Source organism: Varanus komodoensis, unplaced genomic scaffold (assembly GCF_004798865.1).
Source record: "Varanus komodoensis strain SLA01 unplaced genomic scaffold, ASM479886v1 scaffold4, whole genome shotgun sequence".
NCBI classification, from domain to species: domain Eukaryota; kingdom Metazoa; phylum Chordata; class Lepidosauria; order Squamata; family Varanidae; genus Varanus; species Varanus komodoensis.
In genome coordinates, this window is record NW_025335941.1 from 52,499,805 (window position 1) to 52,523,221 (window position 23,417).

Genomic DNA, 23,417 nt, shown 5'->3' on the forward strand with positions numbered 1-23,417 from the left:
CAGAGGAATTCCACTGTTTGTCCCTGATAAATGTGCTTGTTTAAACCATTCTTTGGGAAGAAGTCAGGGTCTGAAACCATGGTTTGGTCTTGATTTGTTCTTATAGCCATAGTTTAAACAAGCTACAGTTTCCTGAGTTCTGATGTCCCAGGGAACTATGGTTAGTTTAAAATTAAAAAAGAAAATTTCAATCTCCTGTGGTATGCAAAAGAGAAGTGGAGAGCAGGATACATGAAAATGAGGCTCATGCAACTATTCACAGACAAGAAACCAAGGTTTCTGGTTATCTCTGAACTGGGCTTCCATCAGTATCATATCAAGCTCAGTTGCTATACCTATTTGTATAGTAGCAGTCATGCAAATGCCCTTGGGCATTTTACAGATACAGCTTCTGCCAAAAGTGATTGTATATTCTGAGTGTTTCTTGTGCAAATGGCTTATTTTGCTTAGCATGTAAGAATATGTTACAAACTCCAATTTGCCATAGGCAATACAGTGAAATCATATACATATTTACTTAGAACTAAGCCCAACTAAGTCCAATGAGTGCTTACTCCCAATTAAAGCCAGAGAATTTCAGTCTTAGTGCTATTTGTTTACAGTATTATTTTATTCATTTCATTTGATCTAAGAAAAACCTGACAAATGGAATAGTGAGGTTGGCAGAGTTATGGCCCCAGGCAATAGAGTGACATGGATCACTCACATTTTCTAAGATTTAAAACAAAAGAAAGTCTGAGAGCTTCTGAATTATGCATAAACTCATACCTTTTCCAGTACAGGAAGCCAAGACACAACAAGATGCAAATTTTTCAAGCAGAGCCATTCTCCATTCCGTGCACATTCTTTTAGAGTATGAATAGCTAGATCGGCTTGGCCCTGACCCATGGCAACCTTAAGAAGTTCAAATATTCTAGTTACTTAAAACAAGAGTAATCTTTTGATGAGTACTGCAAATGGAATATTAGAGTTAGAAATGGAACTTTAACAGCATGGCATTGAAAATGTGGTAGATGACACAAAATGCCAGGTTTGGAATTACAGTTGGCAATTATTTATAAATAGTTTTGAATCATATAATCCACAGTGAATGGGTATCAAATTGATACTTTGCTGGCTTCATGGAAGGAAAATGAAACTTAATAGAGGCAGTATAAAATAGGAGACATGACAATAAAGACATAATTTTCATTTGTTCTTTATAGTAAACAGATTTTTTTTTGTGTCAGTTAGAAATAAGGAAGGCAGGTTTATCTTAGCAAAATTAGAAAAGTACACTATTTCCAGTGGATCGTTGACATTCTCTGGAGAAATCAGTTATCTCTGTCTAGGATTGAAACACACCAGAGTAACAATTAGATGTTATATTTCTAAAATAGGGGAACCAATATTTTTCATTTTCTGGTTCCCAGAGATCCTAGGGACAGTTTCAGGTCCAACCCTGGAAGCTCACAGGATCTGCACCACCTAATTTGAATGTGTGCAGTTCTCCTCATCGTCTACTTCATTTTGAGACTCAGAACATTCAGATATGGAAACTGACTTTGGACAATGCAGCACAACTAATTGTGGCTTATTTAACACATCATAACCACTGATGCATACCCAATCCCTCCTTGAGGGGTGTCATATCATAGAAACCCAGTGAGTGTTGGTTACAAGAGTTAAACAATGTAAACAATGTAAAACAGACCATGTGTTATGCAAGCATTGTTTAACCTTCACATAACCCAAGCCTACTGGTTCATACTGTAAAGTAACTCAAATAAGAGGGAATTGTGTACACTCGACAGCCTTACGGTGGGTTAAATAACCTACATTCGGATCTTGTGTCATATGAACAAGTCCTGTGACTTCACCATCAAGTGAGGAGGAAGGATTCTTACCCATTCCTTGTCCTTAAGTTGACTTTGTCATGTCAATGTCATCTGACTATATCTTTTTAATGTACCCTTAGAGCAGAACAGAGAAGATGGTGAAGGTGAAATTTTAAAAACAAACATAGGATGTAGCCATGACACTTTTCTTGAGTTCAAAAGACATTGTGTTCTGGTCAAACAAATAAAACATTTTTTTTTCTTTTTCTTAGACTTTCCTTAGGCTAATGCCTACAAAGAGACTTGCCTGGTGGTAGCACACCCCATTTCTTTCAATGCTTGCAAGTTCTTGTAATTCCTGAGAAGGATCAGCACCAGGTGAAATAAGGATCAAGATGGGTTCAATTTCTAATGTTTCTTTGTACAGACGTTTTAGGTTTAGTGGTGGTGGTGACAATTCTTTAATCCCTAGAAATGGGTAGAATGTAAACTAAAATAAAGTTTCAGTAAAACTGAGACATCTCTTCCCATCTGTGGGGTGAGCAGATGAATATGCATTATTTGCTGAAGTTTCCCAAGTTTCAGATTCCAGTTCAAACACAGTATAAATCTTTGATACATAAAACTTTTATGTCATATAAAATAATACTGCAAAATCAGACAGTAAACTACAACAGGATGAATGCTGTCATAGATATTGCCCTTCCTTTCTCCTGATGTTGAAACTGGTGATAAAAGTGCCTATGCTAGAAACATATTGGTTAGAAATACCATAACTCAGCTATATGCCCATATTTACAGGTAGCAGAATGGCAAGAGAGATCCATTACGGAACCTTCAGCACTAAAAATCTGCCACCAATACTGATGAAAAATATGTGTGCGTGTGTCATAGAAACTAATGCAACTCCCATGAGAACGCTTCACAATGGCAAAAATCTTCAAAAAATGTAGCATGTTTAGAACTACTGTGTGACAATTGCCATGCCATTTGCTTGTCAGTATATTGTAAAACTACATTTTCCTGTTCAGTGCATCCAATTAAAATTTTTCCCACTTGTCTGAGAATGCACAAGTTACCATCTAGGCAACTAAACATAAAAAGTATTACTGCAAAAGGGTGCAGCATCCATGAGCAGAAGGAGAGGGACGAAATGTATCCTGATTACAGGACCAACAAGATTGATATACAGTGTACCTGGCTAGCCATGACATCTTCACTGGAACATTTGGTATAGAAACAATTGGTATTTTAATAATACTTATCAACAATGTGTGATACCAATAACAAAATAACAACATTAAAAGTGCCATTTAGGGGTTCCACTGTGGAGATGCCAAAATTTGAGGATAGATTGGGTGTCCAAAATGCAAAGTTTTTGCTCCCTACAGCATTAGAAATAAATTATTCCCCAGGGAGTGACAAAGACGATTCTGAGCAACCAAGCATTGCTTCAAATTCGCAACCAGTAAAAAACAATTACAATTGGTTCACCAGCAACAATTCTAGATACACACTTCCACCAGCCAGGTACTATTTCAACTGCATGCACAATTAAGAGAAAATTAAAATTAGTTCAACAGCAACATTTCTAGCTATAAGTTTCCACCAGTGTCCATTGATAGAAGCAAAGACCATTAAGCAATTTGGAGAGCCAGGAAACAGGATGACACCTGCTATGCTCTTATCAACTAGAATTCATCAGTTACCTTAAATTTTCCCATATGTGGATTAAAAATGACTCCTTCCATTATGAGAATCTGGCTCTTCAATAATACTGAAATTATCTTCCATCAAAATCAATTTGCTTTATTTTTTTTAGAAAATGTACTTAAACCAGAAAATGTACTTAAACCAGCTACCACACTGTATTCTCATTAGTCCTGGAACTAAGGGGCCTGATTCAGATAGCCTTATCTTCCATGCTAGTTAATGAGCAATGACAGCTAGTTCGCACAAGTATTAGAAGCAGTGTGGTTCTGTATTCCAGTTTATGGGAAACACAAGCAGGTGATTCACAGCATTCATGTCTTTCTACAGGCTTACCACAGGTATTAGGTTGGCCCGATCAGGATGCCAACCTAATACCTTTGGGGTGTTTCATTATGGCTCTCTTTATGTTCCTAAACCATGATTTGAAAACATGATCCTGTTTTGCTATGTCTAACTGTACAAATAAATCTCCCATACTTAGGATAATGGAAAACTGGTTTGTTCCAGTCTGCAAATTAAAGGTTTACGCTTCCTTCACTCATGCATGAAGAAGGAAGAGGAAAGATGCAAGTTTGAGTCTAGACATATTACATTATCATAATGGGAAACCACATGTTTTGCATTATAGCCAAATTGAGCCATAATGTTGACAGGACCTCCAGATAAAGTTTGCGATCCAGCAAAACAGATATGCAGCAAATGAGTGCAGCAGCAGAGTGGTGAGAGTGTACTGGGGAGGGAGAGCCTAAAACTCAAAGGGGCAAACGCTTCAGGTCCCTATCGAATGACATAGTGGAAATAAAATATTGCCCAAGGAGTGGCAGGAAAAATTCTAAGGAGCCAAGCACTATTTCAAATGCACAATTTCCATGTATAAGAACATCTTTTCCAGCTAAAATCCCACTGATTGGAAGAAAAAGAACACCAGATTCTCTCTATACCTACTTCTTTTCCCACAGTCAATTGTCAGAGTATTCGTTTTCAGAGAGGTTACTCAGAGGGAAAAGCAGGGCATATAACACCTAGTTCAAAAATGGTTTTCTGTCCTGATAGGGACATATATGTGGACACCTACCTTACAAAACACCCCTAGCTGAATCAAGGTGAAAGTATGCTTTACTACATGATATTTTAAAACAGTAAGTACTTACCTAGAGCTTTACATGCAAAAAGGGCCATTGCACTCTGCAGCCTATCTGGTCTGACAGCCTGGACCACAAGCACCTTTAAATAAATATATTCAGATTAGGATTCCAATATATTATTATACATCCGCATGTCTTACTACCAGATCACAGATAAATAGGCCTTACAGAAAGTTTTGTTTTAAAAGCCACAGTGAGCTAAAAGTGAAATCTAACAGAAAGATTAGTTATAGATTTTAAAATTAAATTTTAAACAAAACTAGATAAAGTGGATTTCTGATTATGTAACAGTGATAAAGCATTAAATGAATAAGTTATTCTAACAGAAGTAAGGATCTTAGTAATAAAAAAATTAAAAATGCAAATACACTTTTTTCAAGTCCAAGTGTGGGGTGGCTGCTGGTTCATCCCTGTCTACTTACTGGTTGACACCTTTGGATTATTGACACTCTAAAGGCTCAATTCAATACCATCCAAACTCAGAGAACTAAGCCTGCAAACTTGGAGGCTTATGTGCATCCAATGCAAGATGCAGTAGCAGCCATCACCACTAACCCATGTCCTTCATTTCACCTAGATAACTGCAGAGGGGGAAAAAAGGAGGCTGGGAACGATTTGGATACAGCATTCTATCAATTCCAGTCGCCTCCTCCCCTTCCTAGACATCCCATTTCCTTTTTTCCAAGGTTGATTTCTGACCTCAGAAAGATCACTAGTGTGGTTCTTTCCACATCAGGGCAGGGCTGAAGTTCCATGCTTGGAATCCCAGCTCTGCATACTTGTGTGGCCCTGTAGTGGCAGGAGGCCACAGAATTGCACCCTAATGGTGGTCAACAATCAGATAGTCCCAGCAAGCCCCAGCATAAAAACATGAAGCACCACTCTCCAGAGTAACCGGCTTGATGCCTTGCTCTGAGCTATCCTAGCCAATGAATCAGCTGTTCTTTACATATTTGGCTAATTTGCTGCTATCACTTGTGTGTTTCCTGTTTGGTCATTATGGGAAGCAGAAAGCTGAACTTGATGGCCATTTGTCATGATCTAGCTGACATTCTTAGTATATAATCTCAGTTCAAGATTAATTATTTATCATTAATAAAATTGTCTGCAATGAAGACTATTATCTGGTCACTTAACTCTTGATATAAAGCAGTTTTTAAAAATCCAATGTTCTTTCATTTTATACTTGGGATTTGAAAACAATAAAAATGGCATGTTTTCTAAATAACATGAACAGATAATGTATTCATTAGCAAAATCTCTAAAAGACAATGTTTGAATAAAAAGATATGCAGATTATTTAAACAATGTGATGAACATTGATCCCCCCCTCTCTCTTACAAAAAACAGTTCCAATTAAAATCTGATTACAATTGACAGTTTTAATCTCTGACTAATGAATTCATCTATTAATTGTACTGTTTAATCAATCAATGCTTCTGGCCCCTGTGCCTTATTATATGGTAACCTGATTTAGTTGGCAGCAGTTGACGAGGGGCCAATGATGCAGTATCAGCTTTTGGGAAAGCTTCAACAACTCAAGGGGATTTCAGGTTTCTCCAAAATTGAGAAGTTACAAGAGAAAGTCCATTCCCATGTATACATGGAAAAATGACTTACAAGTAAAGCAATTAATTCTATGCTGACATTATGGTCATCCCTGAAGAAGAATAACCCGAAAACAGTAGTTCATGCTCTGGTAACTTCTAGGCTCATTTTTTGCAATGCTCTCTACAGAGGGTTACCCCTGAGCCTACTCCAGAAACTGCAACTAGTACAAAATATGTCAGCCAGGATGGTCTCTGGAACATTGGCTTTGAAGGAGGTAGTTGGTTCAAAGCAAATAGATTATTCAGCAGAAAGTCACTCTGTGAAATGAGAGTGTCTGTGTAGCTCAGACCAAGAAGCCATATCAGAGACAGAAGCTTTACAATGCCAGCTTCATGGGGTTTCTGACATCACTTACTCCTCACTGGGCTGAAAACTGCAGCCATGGGAAACTGTGGTACAACAAAGAACTCTGCTCAAATGTTGGTCATAGTGAAGAAGAGCACAACACCAAAGCCAAACCAATCCAGACGTTTATTAAAGATTAATTACATACTACAGTATGTAATCTTGTAGACCAACTGCAGTAGCTACAATTATAGCTAAAACAGCATTTGATGGGAAAGATACCAGCATTCATTTTGTATTAGAAAGATTATACAAGACATAACAACTTTACTACAAACAGGATTTTATGGCAGAATACATGGTTTATAAAGCTCAAACTTGCCTTGCATTCTATATAATTTGTCAAAACCCACAAACCCATGAGAAATGCTATGAGATGCTTTTTTATTTGTTTAAGCTGATACTATTTCTGTAACATGAAGTCATCAGATGCATATTTTAAGTGATCAGCAGAATATCCATAATACTTGAAATACAGAATGTCATTTTATTATCATTTTCACTGTGTTCACTATGTTTATGCCTTACTTTAGAAAGACAAACACACATGCACATCCCAGGACATAGAAATGGCATATGAATCAACCACATAGTGAGTCAGTCCATTGGTTCATCAGGCCCACTGCTATCCATATTGAGTAATGCAGCTCTGCATCCCACACTGCTTTAGTTGTAATTGCCAGAGGCTGAGCATTTTATTTATTATTATATTTATAACCAATCCCTTTATCTGCCAAGGAAACCCAAGCAGCTTACATGGCCTTCCTCTCTATGTTAACCTCACAACAACTTGTGAGGTAGGTTAGGCTAAATATCTGGCCCAAAGTCACCCAGTCAGCATCATGACTCAGCAGGAGCTAGGAGGAGGATCTCCTGAGTCCCAATCCTCCCTTAAAAACACCCAAAGTCGCTACCAATACATTGACTCAAGAAAGGATTTGAACCTTAGAACCACAGCAGTGCTTTGTAAGCAAAACCTTCATTTTTAATAAAAAGAATCAGGTGAAGTTGGGCTTTCACGTTTTATTGCTCACACTCTGAAGCATGAACAAGTCCACCATGCTAGAAATGGGGGAAAACAACTATACATTGTTATGATGTTGCATTTAAGCTAACAATCCATATGGAGAAACCTGGACATAAGTTTTCACCAGTGCTAGCAATTGCTAGTTATGGTCCTGCCTTATTGCTACTCAAAATGCTTAAGTTAATACTAAAATCAAAATAAGAAGTTGCTAATCCATCTAAAGTTAATTGTAATAAAATTCCACTGAATACAATGTGATGTTAGTAATGACTAATTTGTTACAGTGAGACTAAGAAAACTTGGAACATGGTTGTAACCTCTAAATTTAGCTCAGCTGCAAAAAAAAAAAAATGTATTTTGAACATCAAATGTGAATTTACCTGCTGAAAGAGAGAGATTCTGTTTGCAATAATGGTTGGAAAATCTTGTTCACACATTGAGCTCCGTGAAAAGGTCTGCCACAGTGGTGCATCTTGAAGGCACAGTGTTTGATACAGAACTGGGAGAGAGATCTACAGAACAATTGTGCAGATTTCACATTTAACAGCAAATACCTATATTAACCACTAAACAAGGAATATTTTCAACAACCTGTCTCATCATTGTAACTCTAAAACTAGAATAGTCTTTGCCATCCTTTAATAAGACATTCAAAAGCATTCTCTTGTGTGCTCGCTCACTCGCTCGCTCGCTCACTCTCTCTTTCTCTCATATATGTGTGTGTGTGTGTGTGTGTGTGTGTGTGAAATAGAGTACAGAAAAGAGACAAAGAAAAGCAAAAGAAAAAAAAAGAATGCCAAGAGATCTTATACAATTAGAATATATAAGTCATAACCTAGCAAATTCCCTCCCAGAAAAAAAATCTATCTTTCTGTCATTCAGTACTTTGTTGGAGCTTGCAAAAAAAGATAATTATAATTCTGTAAACCAAAAATAAATCCAATCACTTTGTAAAAACAATATTTTTACAAGCTTCATTTTGTTTTGCATTAATTAGGCTGCATATAGTAAAATTTCCATTTATCATTAAATTCTTCAATCAGTCTTCTGTTTACATAATTAGTTTAGCCATCACTTCATAGTCAGCCAAATTATATTTTGAAACTTCAATTGTTGGGCATTCTGCTGTTTTCCATTCAGAAACAATTGTAATTCTTGCCTGAGTTGTCATATATTTAAATAACTCCAAAATATTCTTTGAGAAAGTCTCCGGCATAATATTCAAAAACACATTCTTAGCACTCAGAATATGTAAGAAAGTTAATTTCAAACTTTTTTTGTGTTTCTACATTATCAGCTTCCGATTCTTTTAATTTTATCACAAGTTGGCCATATATGGTAGAAAGACCCATTTACTACTTTAGATTTCCATCATTTTCCATTATAATTTTTGTCCATTTGTTATATCTTTCAGAGTAATGTACCACTGAAAACCCCCCCGAATTTCTCTTAATGCTTGACTGGCTGTAAATTTAATGCCCTTATTCCATTAAGTTTCCCATTGGTGGGATAATACTTCTTCTCTGAGATTACACATCCAAATTATCATGGATTTTTTGCTTGTTGCATTTCAGCATCAAAAAAGCAACTTTTCCAAGATTTCCAAGGAATAGATGTAATGTGTTTCATAAATATACCTAACCCATTGAAACAATGGGCAATATGCCACCATTCATTCTCTTGTACCTTGTGGTTATCATTCTACAAGCAGCACCAGCCACTTAGGCAAAAGAGATTTAACACTGCCAGGGGCAGGCAGAAACAGAAACCCTCATTTCTGGAAGTGGGACAGGCCCCCTACCTGAATGTGTCTAGTAGCTTCAGGGATTGCTCTTGGGAGCACTAAATGTTCTGTGCATAAGCAGTGAATCCCACCTGAACAATGGAATTTGAGGGAGCCATTGCTTGTACAAGAGAGTTGGTTGTGTGGAAAGGCATAAGCAACCGACTGTATACTTCCTATTTTAAATAACAAGGGGATTTTTGGTGAGGATTTTCTAGGCTACTGTCCCCTCCCACACCTACCACCACTTTGGTAAGTATGAAAGAGAAAGCAAATACACTAGCAATAACCATGTATCATACATAGCATAAGGAAAAGAAGATTTCCAAGGTCAACTGTCCTAGATGAAGGCAGGGAAGGAATTAGAAGCGGAGCTAGAAGACTAACACTTTCTTCAAAGATCACAAATCATATGATCCCTGGCCTACCTGGGTGTTAAGAAGAAGTAGCACAATTCCTCCTCCCACCAAAGGAGAGAAAGAGGAAAGTAAAACAGTAAATCTGGGTGTTCTGAAAGTAAAAGCCTGAATACCTATATAGAAAGTTGTGTAACTGAGCTTCAAAAATACTAGGTCAGCTTCTGCATCATTACAATGAAAAAGAAAGCAGTGTTAAAAAATGCAAAATGAATATATGGATATGACTTTTAATACAGAAAAGTGAGGAACAGATTTGAGAACAGACAAAATATTGAACAGTTCTTAACTGCAACAACTAATTCTATTTTGCTGGCAAACATCAATGGACTTAAGAATTCAATTATTTTTTGTGGAAAAACTCAACTGAAATAATACCTTAAGAGTTGCTACTGCCCACGTTCTCTCCTGTTCAATCCAAGAGGGAATCTGTTCTCTAATGCTTTTTTGGGAATCCTTAATAAAATGAGAACAAACAATTATGTAAATGTTATATAGTTACCAGCAAATCCAGTACAAAAATGGTTTATTAATGAGATAATCCAGTTAAATGAAGCATTTAAAACCCCACTGATTTTAACGGAAGAATTTCATTCCAATTTTACCCCACTGAAAGAACTTAAAAGTACTTGAAATTGCTTAAACTGGCTGGATAGTCTCCTTCCTATTTGATTTGTGGAAATGAGGGTGCGGGGGAGCCAGACACACAAAATCTTGATAATATTATTAAGAGCTAAAGATTCTGTGCCAGGAATGCACAGTCAATCTTTAAGCTGTTCTCGTAATGTGTGTCTGATCATGTCTCACCCCTCCCCCATCTTTCTAACTACATGGCAGATATTTGCCCAACATATCCCTGTCAGTCTTCCATTTGTCAACAAGTACTGAGGCAAGAGTATAAACTCTCCAGGTGCTGAGGAGATGATTTGGAATATTATATTCATTAATGTTTTTTTCTTAAATCTTTTGCTCAGAAATCTGCTTCTCAGAAGAGGTAATTGTATGGTCTCAGCAAGTGTACTGTGAAAGCATAACATCTCAACAATAAGTGCTAAAGCTGTACTGAATTTTTAACAAATGAAAATATTCATGGTTTGCAGCACCTTCTTTGACTGTTCTATGATTTCAGTTCTATGATTTCAGGTTTGCAAGGTTTAGTAAATTAATGCAGCTAAATTAAAAGTGCCAATTAAAAAGTTAACAGATGCTGCAATTTTCATTCCCAACATATACTTTTTTTTTCAAGAACCACCTGGCTTAAAACCAGGAACCTTTGTCTCTGTGTGTAGCTGCAAAGTCTGGTAGGCACAAGTCCTGGCTTCTGACTATTGCCCATGGTTCAGCCCAATCTGAACTCCTTAAGGATCTTCCTACATGCACTTAGCTGGGTGGTCACATCTTCCTCCCTTCCTTAGCCAGTTGCAGCTAGCTCCACTTTCAGGAACTTCTGCATCCCCTCATTGTTTCCCAGCACAAATTAGTGTTCAGTATACAAACCACTGGTGCCTGAAATCACCTCCTCTGATAGGCCCAGTGCAGAAGTTGTAATTTTACAAGAAAAATGTTAAATAAACTTACAGATTTTCTTAACAGGTCTCCAATGATCACACCAGTAAATGTGTCCCATTCCTTTTAAATAGTGACAGAAATTAAAATATGCTGAAGCATAAAATACATATAGAAATTCTGAAGACAGAAATAAAACTTTAGTCTTGCATTGTCAAAGTGAGCTAAAAAAATTAATACTGAATGAGCATTCGCTAAAGATCTGTGGTTCAAATTGTACAGAAGGAAAAGAGGCATGTGAAATATTTGAAGTACAGAGGATCCATGTGAGAAATCACTAATCACCATAACACTCCACTACAATTTCTCTATTGCAAATATTCCCTGCCATAGCAGGTTTTCCTGCAACTAAAAAGAGCTGCTTGGGTATGGTTATGTAAATTTCTGAGTCCATGGAAGCCAGAGCCTTACACTGATTGGGTTTGGATGATACAACTACTGACCAGGGTTCATTATCATAGTTGTGTTATATTAACACAGCCTGGGTCACAGCCAACTCTGACACCCCATGGGCTGTTTTAAATAAGTATGGGCAAAGAATCTTTTTTTGGGTGGGAAATCCACCGGATTCTTTGATTTAGGCTTCCTGAACTCCGGTACTCTTTGCGGAAGCCCAGGTGCTGAAGTCCCTGGCAGGTGCACTCAGGATTTGCAGGATACTCACCAGGAATTGAGCCCCACACACAAACAGTGCCATCCTTCCACTGCTGAAAGCAGCAAGCAGGGAAGAAGGTTGGTTGCAAGTATTTTAGTATCTATGCTGCTTTTTCTATATTCATGACAATTAAAAGGGAAATGTTCCCATGGCACTTACATTTTCTTGAAAAAGGTCAGGATGCATCCCTTTCACAAAATGTAATGCAAACATTAGTTGATCAGCCTACAATGAGAGGAGACAAGCAAAGTAAGAATATTATACTATACCTGCCTCAGGAACTCATACACTGACTTGCTTCGTAAGATACAGTGGGCTCAATGTGGGGTTGTTTATGCACAGTGAACTGGGTGTGTGAGGTGTCTGCAGGAAAAATTTTGAGTATGAAACTCCAGCTCAGGAGTTGATGCACTGTGCAAACCCAAACACCAAGTGTTACCTGAAAGCAATGACATATTACCAGGGATTCATATACTGTCATATTCTACTTGTATTCTTCCCATGTTTTCCCACTGCTTCTCCTGTCTCTCTCTCTCTCTCTGTATGTGTTTTGTTTTGTTGTGTTGTTTTGGTACCGTAAAAATACATTAAGCAAGAACTAAACAGTGGCAGAATTCTTGATTGTAATGCTAGAACTCCTCCATCTGGAAGCAGCCTTGGTTACTCCTAAAGAATATCCTAAATAGGAACATCTCAACTCCACAGAACATGACAAGATTTCAAGACTTCATACAAGCTTCTTATCTCTGGATTCCCACTGTCTCTCATGTTTTACATTTTGATCCCACATTCTTACCTTTATTGTACAGTTCTCAGTAAGATTGCTTCCTAAAAGTCTTTAATATCCCCATCTTTTAGGTGTGGCATGCAATGATTTTGTTAAATGATATAAATGATGCAAAGCAGATCTGACTAATTTTATAATACACAAGACTTATAACTTTAGCTTTGAAATCTTTAATACAAGATGGCTACAGTGTCAATGCAGCAGGCAGTACTACATTTCAGCCATATATCAGCTGAAATGAAAAGGTAATTGAACTAGCTCATTTCTGGACCAAGCAACTACATAAATCCCTAACTACTAATTTATAGTTTTCCAATGAATTCACTTTCAGAGCTAACCAGCAGCATTTTAAAACTGTCTATAGCACCAAGCTGAAACAAAAGATCCGATGCAGCATTGTTAATGATATAAAACACCATCGTAACAAAAGCAAATGAAAATTATTCATTTTAATATCTCAGAATTATATCTTTAACCTTCCATTTATCATCAGTTTTTCAGGGATTTTTCTGAAAAAAAGAGTTCTCCTTTTCTGCCTCACTTACCTTCCATACATACATATATAGAAAGAGAGCAAGAGAGAGTGAATGCAAGTGAGCAAGCGAGTAAATTAGCGAGCCTGAGTGCTATTTCATTCATAACTCCAATATAGGAGCCTTCCTTGTATCCAATGTCCTGCTGTGCTACCACCAGCAAGATCAGGAAAGCAACAGTCTCAATTTTTACCTCCTACCCTCCTTTTAAATATTTTTTTTACTAGAAAGACCTTTGAGAGACATGTATGAAGATGGCAGGGGCTGGGCCACAGCTAGAAAGGCCAAGGAATTTATTGTATCCTGGCTTCACCTCACCTTGCCCTTCCCCTCACAACTCACTGGAATGCTCTCTTTTCCCTGCCACCAAGGCTGTATCTGGGACCTCAGCACGTACAGAAAACTATTCCTTCTCTGGTGGCTGCAAGGAGATGGCACAGGAGGACTGAAACTCAGAGGCCCGTCATAAGGTTGCTCCTGTATCTACAGCCCTAGGAAAGGAACTTCAAACATTCCAATGTTTCCAGGGACTATATGATTTTTCTCTCAGTTCCTGTGGCAATGCAAAAGAGTATTCTGATACTACAGTGGTGTAATGCAGAATACAGCGGCATAACTATTCAGTATGGTTGGGGAAAGTTTGTATCTTCCAAGTCCATTTTTTGTGCAATGCATTCACTTTGAATGGGTAAATTTGCTGTATGAGCCGGAATTGCTGAACAAAAAACCTGTATTTCAGTTTTAACTAACAGAAAAGGTTCATTCTTAATTGCTGGGGTACCTTAAGGTTTTTGTGTTCTAATATAGTTGCCAAGCACAACAAAAGAACAATAATATAAATAATTTTAAAACCAAGAAAATTTTTAACATTTATCTAAACAATGTATCTCTAACTAGAATAAAATGTTACATAATGCAAGACAAATATATGGTAAATCTTTATGTGAAGAGCTTCAGAGTGTTTAAAGCATATATATTACCTTGTTATAACCTTTAGTCTCCTGCAATGTAGGAAAATATGTTTGTCCCCAAATTGCAGATGAGGGATTTGTCAATTAGTAAGATCATGAATGTAAGATTTATCCCCATTCTGGTCAGGGCTGGATAAAAATGATTACAAGGAAACATTTCAATCTTGTTTCAGACCTGGGTTTGGAATATAAACTGGATGGTCATACAGATGAATGATCTATAGACAAGGGAAGCTCCATTTTTATCTCAGGGCTTTTCATATCATTGACCAGAATATCATTCTGGATAAGCAAATATAGGTGAGAACTGGAGTTACTGTATTTCCTGAATCCCATTTCCGCCTTGGAAGCCTTAGCAACAAGGAGCAGCTTGTTGCAAGGGAAACTTCTGGTCAAACCCCTAGCATTTCTGCTATGGAGTTCTGAGCACTTCTATCTTGTCCTATGCACTATGTAACTTCTATATGAAGTTGGTGAGTGAAATCATCTGGAGATGTGGTGTGTGTCAGGATCTGAAGCCTTGACACAGTTTTCCCTGGTGACGTGATGGTGAAGGGCAGCATGATTTAATTTGAAAGTGCCTACAGGACTAGGATCAGACCTGTACATAATTTCAAGGATTGAAGCTGTGCAGTCATGGGAATATCTGGGAGACCTAGAAGGCTCTATTAGATAATTCCCTGTGCTTCTGAGCATGGCTACAGCATTATGGACTGTTGTGGTAGCTGAACAGTGTTCCTGATCCTGCATCTAGATTTTGCCTGCAATTGACTTCTGCCTGCTCCTGACTCTACTCTTACCCCCAGTCTGACCCCATCTTGCCATGTACCTGATTCTTGTTTCACTGCTAGTCCTGCTACACTTTGCTGGTTATCTGAGCCTTGCCCTCTCCTGATTCTGCCTTCATTTCTTGTTCTGCCACTATCTCATCAGTATCTGACCCATGCCTGCTTCTGCCTCTTCCTTCACTTCATAACTTGACCCTTACCTATTCCTGATGTTGCCTTTGTCATTGGTCCTGCCATGTCTTGTCAGTATCTGATCTTGCCAGTTCCTGGTTCTGCCTCTGAACTTGTCATGCCTTGCTAGGTATCTGACCCTCACTTATTCCTGACTCTGTGTTTGCTTCTGGTTCTGCTATCCCTTGAGTGTATCTAACTTTTTTCTTTAACTTTCCTTTGCTTCTAGTCTTCCTGCATCACACCAAGGTTGTCATTCACTGCCCCTGGTTCTGGTGCTCTAGGCACAGACACCTGCTACCTATTTCCCTGACCTGACAAAGTGAAGCATACAAGTGTGCCATTTGTTTGTTTCTATTTCTTCTTTCAAAATACACATTCTTCCAAGACAACATACAAGTGTGTTATTGTTGGGATTGAAGAGCCAGTTGTTACTGGCACAATTTCCAGGGTGGCACTGTTTCTTCGGATGAGACCCGTAAGGCCTAGGAAATGAAGTCTGTGGACATAGAGATGGCAGAAGAGGGAGAACTTATCTCAAGGCTTCTGTCTCTGTTCAGGCAGATGCTGGGAATCAACAGGGTTTCATAGTGCCAGGAAGGGACATGGGAGAGGACCATGAGGAACCTGGCCCGATCTCTGATCCAATGATGCGATGTCAGGAGTGAAGGGCTACCCAGTTGGAGGTCTTGTGTAGATCTGGGTGGATAGCCTTTCTCCAGCAAGGCACATCTAAGAGAGTGGAGCCCAGGATTACTGAAAAAGGGGTTCTCAGAACAGTTCTTAGTTTGGGTTCAGCGAACCACTCTATGCATGCTCAGAGGCCTCTCCTCTGTTGGCTATTAGTTTGTTCGCTGTACATTGGAAATAAAGTGCCTTTTGCCAAAGAATTGTCCACTGACTGAAAGGAGGAGGTGGGAATTCAATTCCCCAAAGCTATTAACCGTTGGATACCTGTCTGATGCTATTAGAACTCTGACTACATTTCAGTGGTATCCAGTGTGTTTGATCCCAGCTACATTTCTGACTTCTCTCTGGAAAATCCGTGTTTGGCTAGTAAACTGTGCTTAACTTATTGGCTTGCTTTGACTTCTCTAGTACAGTTAGCCTTGTTATTTTCAGGCTTTTGAGAGGCTGTACAACAGGAAATAATAGTTTTAAAGACACATGTTGCCATTCAACTGAGATTACTGTTGATTGCCAAATCTAGCAATTCCATCAAGGAAGGCGGTCCATGTTGAATAATGTCAGTGCCTTCTGTGGACAGAGTAACATAGAAACAGAGAGAGTCTGAAGGGGCCTCCCAGGCCATCTAGTCTGACCCCTGGCTCCAGCCGGCTCTGCTCACGACACGCCCACGACATGAGTACCTTCAGTGGAATGAAGTATCACTTGTGAATCAGATTGAGGTGGGTGTAGCAGACAATTTTGAGATGAACTGGCCTGGCAAAATATTCATACTGGGATACCTGAACTGATTGATCAGTGCCTTTGCTTTAAGGGTAGTTTGGATTTTCAAAGGCAGGCACATCATATCTGATCCAGTAGATAGTTTTTATTTGCCTTCAAGTCATCTCTGCCTTTTGGTAACCCTATGAATAGATGTCTTCCTGTCCTTGTAAATTCAAGGCTGTGGCTTCCTTTATGGAGTTAATCCAGCTCATACCTGGTCTTCCTCTTCTTTGACTTTCCCTAGCATGATTGTCCTAGTGAGTTTTTCTTCTCATGATGTTTCCAAAATACTACAGCTTAAGGTTTGTCATTTCTGCTTTCAGGGTAAGTTCTGGCTTGATTTTATCTAGGACCCACTGATTCATCCTTCTGTTGATCTAGCATATCCACAAAGCTCTCCAGCACCATGCTTCAAATGCATCAATTTTCTTCCTGTCAGCTTTCTTAACTGTCCAGCTTTCACGCCCATGCATAGTTATTGGGAACAGAATAATGTGGATGATCTTGCCTCTGGTTTCTGGTAAAACATCCGTACACTTGATGATCTTTTCTAGTTCCATCATTGCTGTCTTTCCAAATCTAGGTTTCCTAATTTCTTAGCTGCAGTCTTCCTTTGAACTGTTGATTGAGCCAAGGTATACAGAATCTTTCACAATTTCAATTTCCTCACTGTTGATCTTCAAATTAGGTAATTCTTCTGTAAGCATCAGGTTTTTTCCCCTAATGTTCAGTTGCAGTCCTGCTTTTGCACTTTTTTCTTTCATTTTCATCAGGAGAAATTTTCATTCATTGCTGCCTTCTGCCAGTAATATGGTGTGATCTGCAATACTGCTCAGAGGGCCTTTGAGCTGATTTGGTGAATAAGTCCAAAATAAGTCAATAAGTCAATAAATAAATAAATAAATACCATAAATTATTGATGTACCTTTTCACTCCTTTCTCTAATCCTTTTCCTGTTTTCCTTATTATATGTTCTGCATACAGCTTGAAGAGTTAGGGAGATAAAATACACCTTTATCTAATGCCTTTGCATATGGGAAACCATTCTGCTTCTTCATATTCTGTCCTAACAGTAGCTTCCTGTCCACAATACAGATAACGCATCAGGAAAATAAAATGCTGAAGCATATCCATTTCATTCAAGACCATCCATAACCTCTTGGGAGCCCGAGGGTCAAAGGCTTTCTTGTAGCGTATAAAGCAGAGTCTGATCTTCTGAAATTATTTGGCGCACTCCAGCAGCCAACATATATTTGTGATATTATTTCGAGTGCCTCTTCCTTTTCAGAATTCTGTCTGAACATCAGGAATAGCCCTCTCCAAAATCTGCCCTAGAAAATTGAATTAATGAAGCTTGGAAGAAAAAGGCAAGGAAAAGGACTAGAGATGATGGCTCTGCCTGTGCTTACACTGTAGCACTCAGCTTTATGATGTCCAGAGATAATCTGGGAGCTTAATCATTAATATTTATCAGATTTTCAACCCCTACTGGATTCTCCACACATCCCTATTACAAACTGGTATAAATTAAGTATGACTGGAAAACTCCTTTCTGAATGAAATATGGGAACTTCAAATATCTGGTCTTGCTCTTCAGTTTATGAAACACACCCTCAGTATTTAAGAATCTTATGAATTATATTTTATGGATTTCCTGGATCACTGCATCATTGTTAATTTAGATGGTATTTTAGTATATTTGGCTTCCCCAGATCTTCATATGCCTGACATTCATCTCATCCTATAGGAGCTCACAGTAAACCAGCTTCATGAAAAAATAGGGATGTGTATGTTTGACATAATACAAAGTGAATTCCTATAGTACATCATCATCTGCCCCCATTTAAGGTATCCATTTAAAGTATCCAAACAGATCCAGGCAAATCCAGACAAAAATTGAATAAGCTCCAACAACACAATGTGTAGAAGGGATACACATGGGATACACAATGTGTAGAAAGTGGGCCAGTCTCTCTGGTGTAGTGGTTAGAGATAGGCCCACTCGCTATACAATGCTTCTTGGGGTTTGCAAATTACTACTGTCATATTATCCCCATTTTTTCACCTTACTTGCTCCATTAACAGATGTGATGATGAGTCATGTGCCTTTCAATTGGAACTCTTAAGTTTGGGTTGCCTTTGAGCAGCTTAAAACTCAGTTCACTATAGACCTGCACTCAAGGAAGCTTTTTTATTGTGAAAAATAATGCTTCAGATGTTGCTACTGGAGCAGCCTTATATTAGCAAAATTCCTGTCCTCCCTAATCATGTGCTTATGCCTTCTGAAAGCTGACTGCTTCAGAGCATTGTTATATTATCTGCGAGAAAGTGTTACTGTTAATAAGGCTGCTTTTGAAACTTTGCTGTACTATTTGGAAGGGGTGCTTTTATCTTCATGAAGTTTCCTGAGTACATGAGGTTTCAGACTGGATATCTGAATAATCAGAAATGAATCAAATTGAGACACATTTCTAGAGGGTGTTGTTTCAGGCCTTGGACACTGGAATACGTCAGTCTTCTGTGCATTATCTGTGGCCAGATGGGCAGATAGAAAGAAGAAATGAGACCTTACACCAATAGCTGTGCTTTTGTGACACTTATCTGCAAAATAACTGGGCCTCCTTGTTGCCATACACAATTCCATGCAGCATGCTCCTTTGCAAGTTATAGGTTTCATCTGTAATATTTTCCTGAGCTATGCCCTTGTATCAATGTGTAAGCACCAGACATTTTTATGAAAGAACTGTTTGCTGCCCAAAAGGATATAAAGGAGCTGTTGAATAAAGCAAAGCAGATTTTCAAGACTCAGGCAGATTAAAAATAGTAGCCTTGACATCCTTTAAAGGTAAGAAATAATGGTTAACTCTGCACCAAATACTAGAAAACTATATAACATTTTCAGAAACTAGATGGTCAATTTTTAGGTCCTTTCCTCATAACTCAGATTATCAACTCTGTCACCTCCTAGTTTCAATTACTTGGTGTCCATGAAAATTCACCTTTTTTTCCACAGATTCTTGCTAATCTGGTCAGCACCTGCGTATCAGTTAAGCAGTAAAAAAAAAAACCCTTTGTTGTTTGGTTTAGATATGAATATTTTCCTTATTTCAATCATGGGTGCTTCTGAAATTAATGTTGCCCCAGTGCTATAGTAAGACACAGTCTCAAAGTAAGGCAGAAAAATAATTTGTTCAGCCAAACAACACAAAAAGCTGCTTCGCATAGTTCTTATGAGTAAAAGGCAAATATCCATACAAATAAAATCTGGCATTACCATACATTCATTGATTCACAGATTCAGGTGAGCCAGGCTATGACTACTGTGAGAATATAATTTTTCTTTCCATATTGTGAATCAGTGCAAAGGAAAATAAAACCTTACCTTAAACAAACAGCGACAGACATATTCATAAACCATGTGTTTTAACAAGCTGATAAGAGACTTTATTCTTTCTTCAGTATTTCCTAAGTCCTAGAAAGAATGTTTAAAAGATTTTCAAATATAAAATATTTCTTTATTAAAACAACTGAAATGATCCAAATATCAGTATGAGGAAGACTGGGGAGCTTTCTGTTAATACTAAACAATAAATTTTCACTAAAATCAACAAACATATTGTTAATCTATTGAAATATACAGCTCCACAGACACTACGAAAAACACAGGGCTGAGAGATACTCTCTTATGCATGGTGACAGGTAAATCGAATGGAGAGTAATGCCAACATGGGTGATTATACAGATACCTCATAATTAGAAGCATATGTTGCTATTTGCTAATACCAAGTGAGTCAGATTTAGTATTTTTCTCCTATTTACAGTTTGTAAACTGCATATTGTTTTCACTATTGCTTTATGTTACACTAATTCAGTTGATGCTTATGTGGGGGGGAACTATCCATGGAAACTGCTCTTTAATACTCTGCTTTCCTGAAACTGAGGAAGCAGATAACTAACTATACCTTAGTTCCCTAGTATAGTTCCTTAGTGATTTCAGCCCTCCTTTGAATTTGTCCTTGATTGCCTTAATCTAAGAATTAAGCCTTCCTACAACATTATGCTCTCTCTTCCACAGTACTAAAAACCTGATACCCAAACCAGGGTGAAAAAGTTCCTAAAGAAATTGGTTACCATGACTGAAATATCCTGAATTCTCTCTATGTTGAACTTATATTAACAAAAGCCATTTAGAAGAACATTAAAGCTCCATATATACCTGTGTGTCTGAATTTGAGATTGCATTTGCCCGGCAACCCATCTTAGGTAAGTCCTTCTTGCAATTTAATTGTTTCAAAGCAATCCTACAAGCACAGAGATAGGAACTTCCCAGGAGGAACTGCCATTCCCTAATCTTCCAGGTCAAAAGGAAGGAAGAAGCAGCTTTCCCCCCTTTTCTTCCTTTCCTTGCATGGTAGGAAGGGTTGTTAAAAATTTCCTCCCATTCCCTTCAACAGAAGGTAAATTCAGAGCTAGTAAAGGTTTTCCTCATTCCAAGGGTGTGTCCTGGAAAGAGGAGGCCTTAGAACTAGTGATTCAGATCCGTCACTAATATGCTCCTTTCAGTGGGGCAGTCATGGAGAAGGAATGCTATGCCACCCCTCCAGGATGGAGTTCAGTGGAGAGGGAGAGCCACAGGATTCTGTGGCGCTGGAATACTCTCCCAGCAACCATAGGATTACCAAAACAAAACACTACAAATGCAACACAAAGCAAGTTGATTGGGTTTTCAGCACATATCAAGGCATCACTGCTTTAGGAATGTGTGTCTTCTCTAGTGTAACATAACAGCCTTACTAAATAGCAAATGCAGTTGAAATGCCTCTCTAGAAAAAGGGCTCTTCCGTTACTTCTCTCTGGTTATATGGACCATTATGCCTGTACAGACATCTATGCTCCATGATATCGTGGGCCTGCAAGTCTCCCCACACTTAAAGACATATAATTTGCTATTTTCACCCAACCAGGAACTTAACAGTTTCATTTAAAAAAATTAAAAACTTTCTCCTGCTACATTAATGCAAACTAGTCCTTATTTGGACATGCATAAAACATTTATTTTGTTTACAAATCAGCAAATAAGTGGAAAGCCTGTATTTACATAAATATCTTACTATCCTTACTCAAAATTCATCTTTCTTTGCCAAGGACCTTTAACAATTAATACTTTATTTAGGGATTCTGTGAAAGGATTCTGTAGTAACTTTATAACAAAATTCCCTTTCACTCATATACTGACAGCACAATTTATGCCCTGTGATACTGTCAGTATAAATTTTATATTTTTATTTAAAACATCCAGAGTACTCAGAATTTTATAAAACCTATAATAGATGGATTTCCTTTATTTCATTTCTGTTTCTTTCACATTTATTTCACTGAGCCCTCTTCCAAGTACTTGAGGCAAATAACAATTTAAAAGCAATGCATATATAACTCTAAAAATAAATAACATATTCTCTGCTTCAGGATAATGGCACATACCAGTTCACTTTGTAGAGCCCTTTGAAAAAGTCGTAGGAAAGAAGCCAAACTAAAGCGGTACATGTTATTAATTTTGGACAAGTCAGAAATAATAAAGTACATCTTGCTGGCACTTGCAGCCAGAGGGAGATAAGCATCCCTTTCCTGAAAATAAATAGGATTCAACATTAGAATGCTATTGCCATCTTCTGGACACAAAAAACAAGACAATTTCAAGTAAAATAAAGATACATATTAGAATCCTACATATTGCAAAGCAGTTATATGATAGATAGGATCCCACATTCCTATATATAGACCAGGTGACATACTGCAGCTTGTCACCAGTTATTTTAACCCACAATCAGCCATGGTGCCCATGGGCACCAAACTGGATATCTGGCTCCCACCTGGGGGATTTTTGTAAGTGAACCTGCAACTCTGGGATATGCAAGGGATAAACAGCCCTCATGTAATTCTAAGATCACTTGTAACCTTAGAGTTGTTTAATCATTCTATTAACTGTACTTGCATAATACGAAGATTACAAGGTGAGGGTTGCATATTTCAAATACCCTCCACACTTCCTGCACAAATCTATGTGGGTTAAATAACCCTTGTCATGTCATGCAAATGGCTCCACAGTATTGTATTCAGAAGGATTCACAATGGGAAAGATTATTCTTGGATCACTTTCATCCCATCGCCTGGCCCTGTGGTGAGGGAACGGACCCAAGATGGGCCTGCATCACTGACTCTCATTCCTGATATAGAAGATGCATTCACAAGCCTTGCTGATGATGCAAAAGAGCCAGCAGAAATTGTCACATCAGTGCCTTTTCCTCCTTTAGCTATGGCATGAGGTGGCTGAGCTAGGCCAGTCTCAGTACCTGACTGCTGGATCTATGCACCCTTCTGAATCCCCCTGTATGTCCCTGGTCCCTATTTGGATACATCAGAATGAGGGCAATACTAGAGGTCAGAAAACAAAATAAGCTTCCCCATCCTGATGCCCTCCAGATGACTGGGACTTCCAGCTTTCATCAACTGCAACCAGAATGCCCAATGGCCAAGGGATAACTGGGAATTGTAGCTGAATACATGTGGAGATGTCCAGTTGGGGAAAACTGGTGAACTCTCTCCCACTGAAATCACGGTGACTTAAGAGTGCCTGACT

General features: G+C 38.2%; 1 protein-coding gene across 2 annotated transcripts in view; it reads right to left on the reverse strand.

The window, feature by feature from the left end:
• The window catches only part of DYNC2H1 (dynein cytoplasmic 2 heavy chain 1), a 183,776-nt gene that overhangs the window by 67,468 nt on the left and 92,891 nt on the right, over positions 1-23,417 (reverse strand). For both annotated transcript variants that reach the window (XM_044442351.1, XM_044442350.1), the window contains 9 exons: positions 22,262-22,405; positions 20,163-20,252; positions 12,238-12,303; positions 11,436-11,486; positions 10,236-10,313; positions 8,039-8,170; positions 4,682-4,754; positions 2,125-2,285; positions 769-894 (listed from right to left, as the gene is read on the reverse strand). In XM_044442351.1, the coding sequence (XP_044298286.1) occupies positions 769-894; positions 2,125-2,285; positions 4,682-4,754; positions 8,039-8,170; positions 10,236-10,313; positions 11,436-11,486; positions 12,238-12,303; positions 20,163-20,252; positions 22,262-22,405 (921 nt within the window). The remainder of the gene's footprint in view (positions 1-768; positions 895-2,124; positions 2,286-4,681; positions 4,755-8,038; positions 8,171-10,235; positions 10,314-11,435; positions 11,487-12,237; positions 12,304-20,162; positions 20,253-22,261; positions 22,406-23,417) is intronic.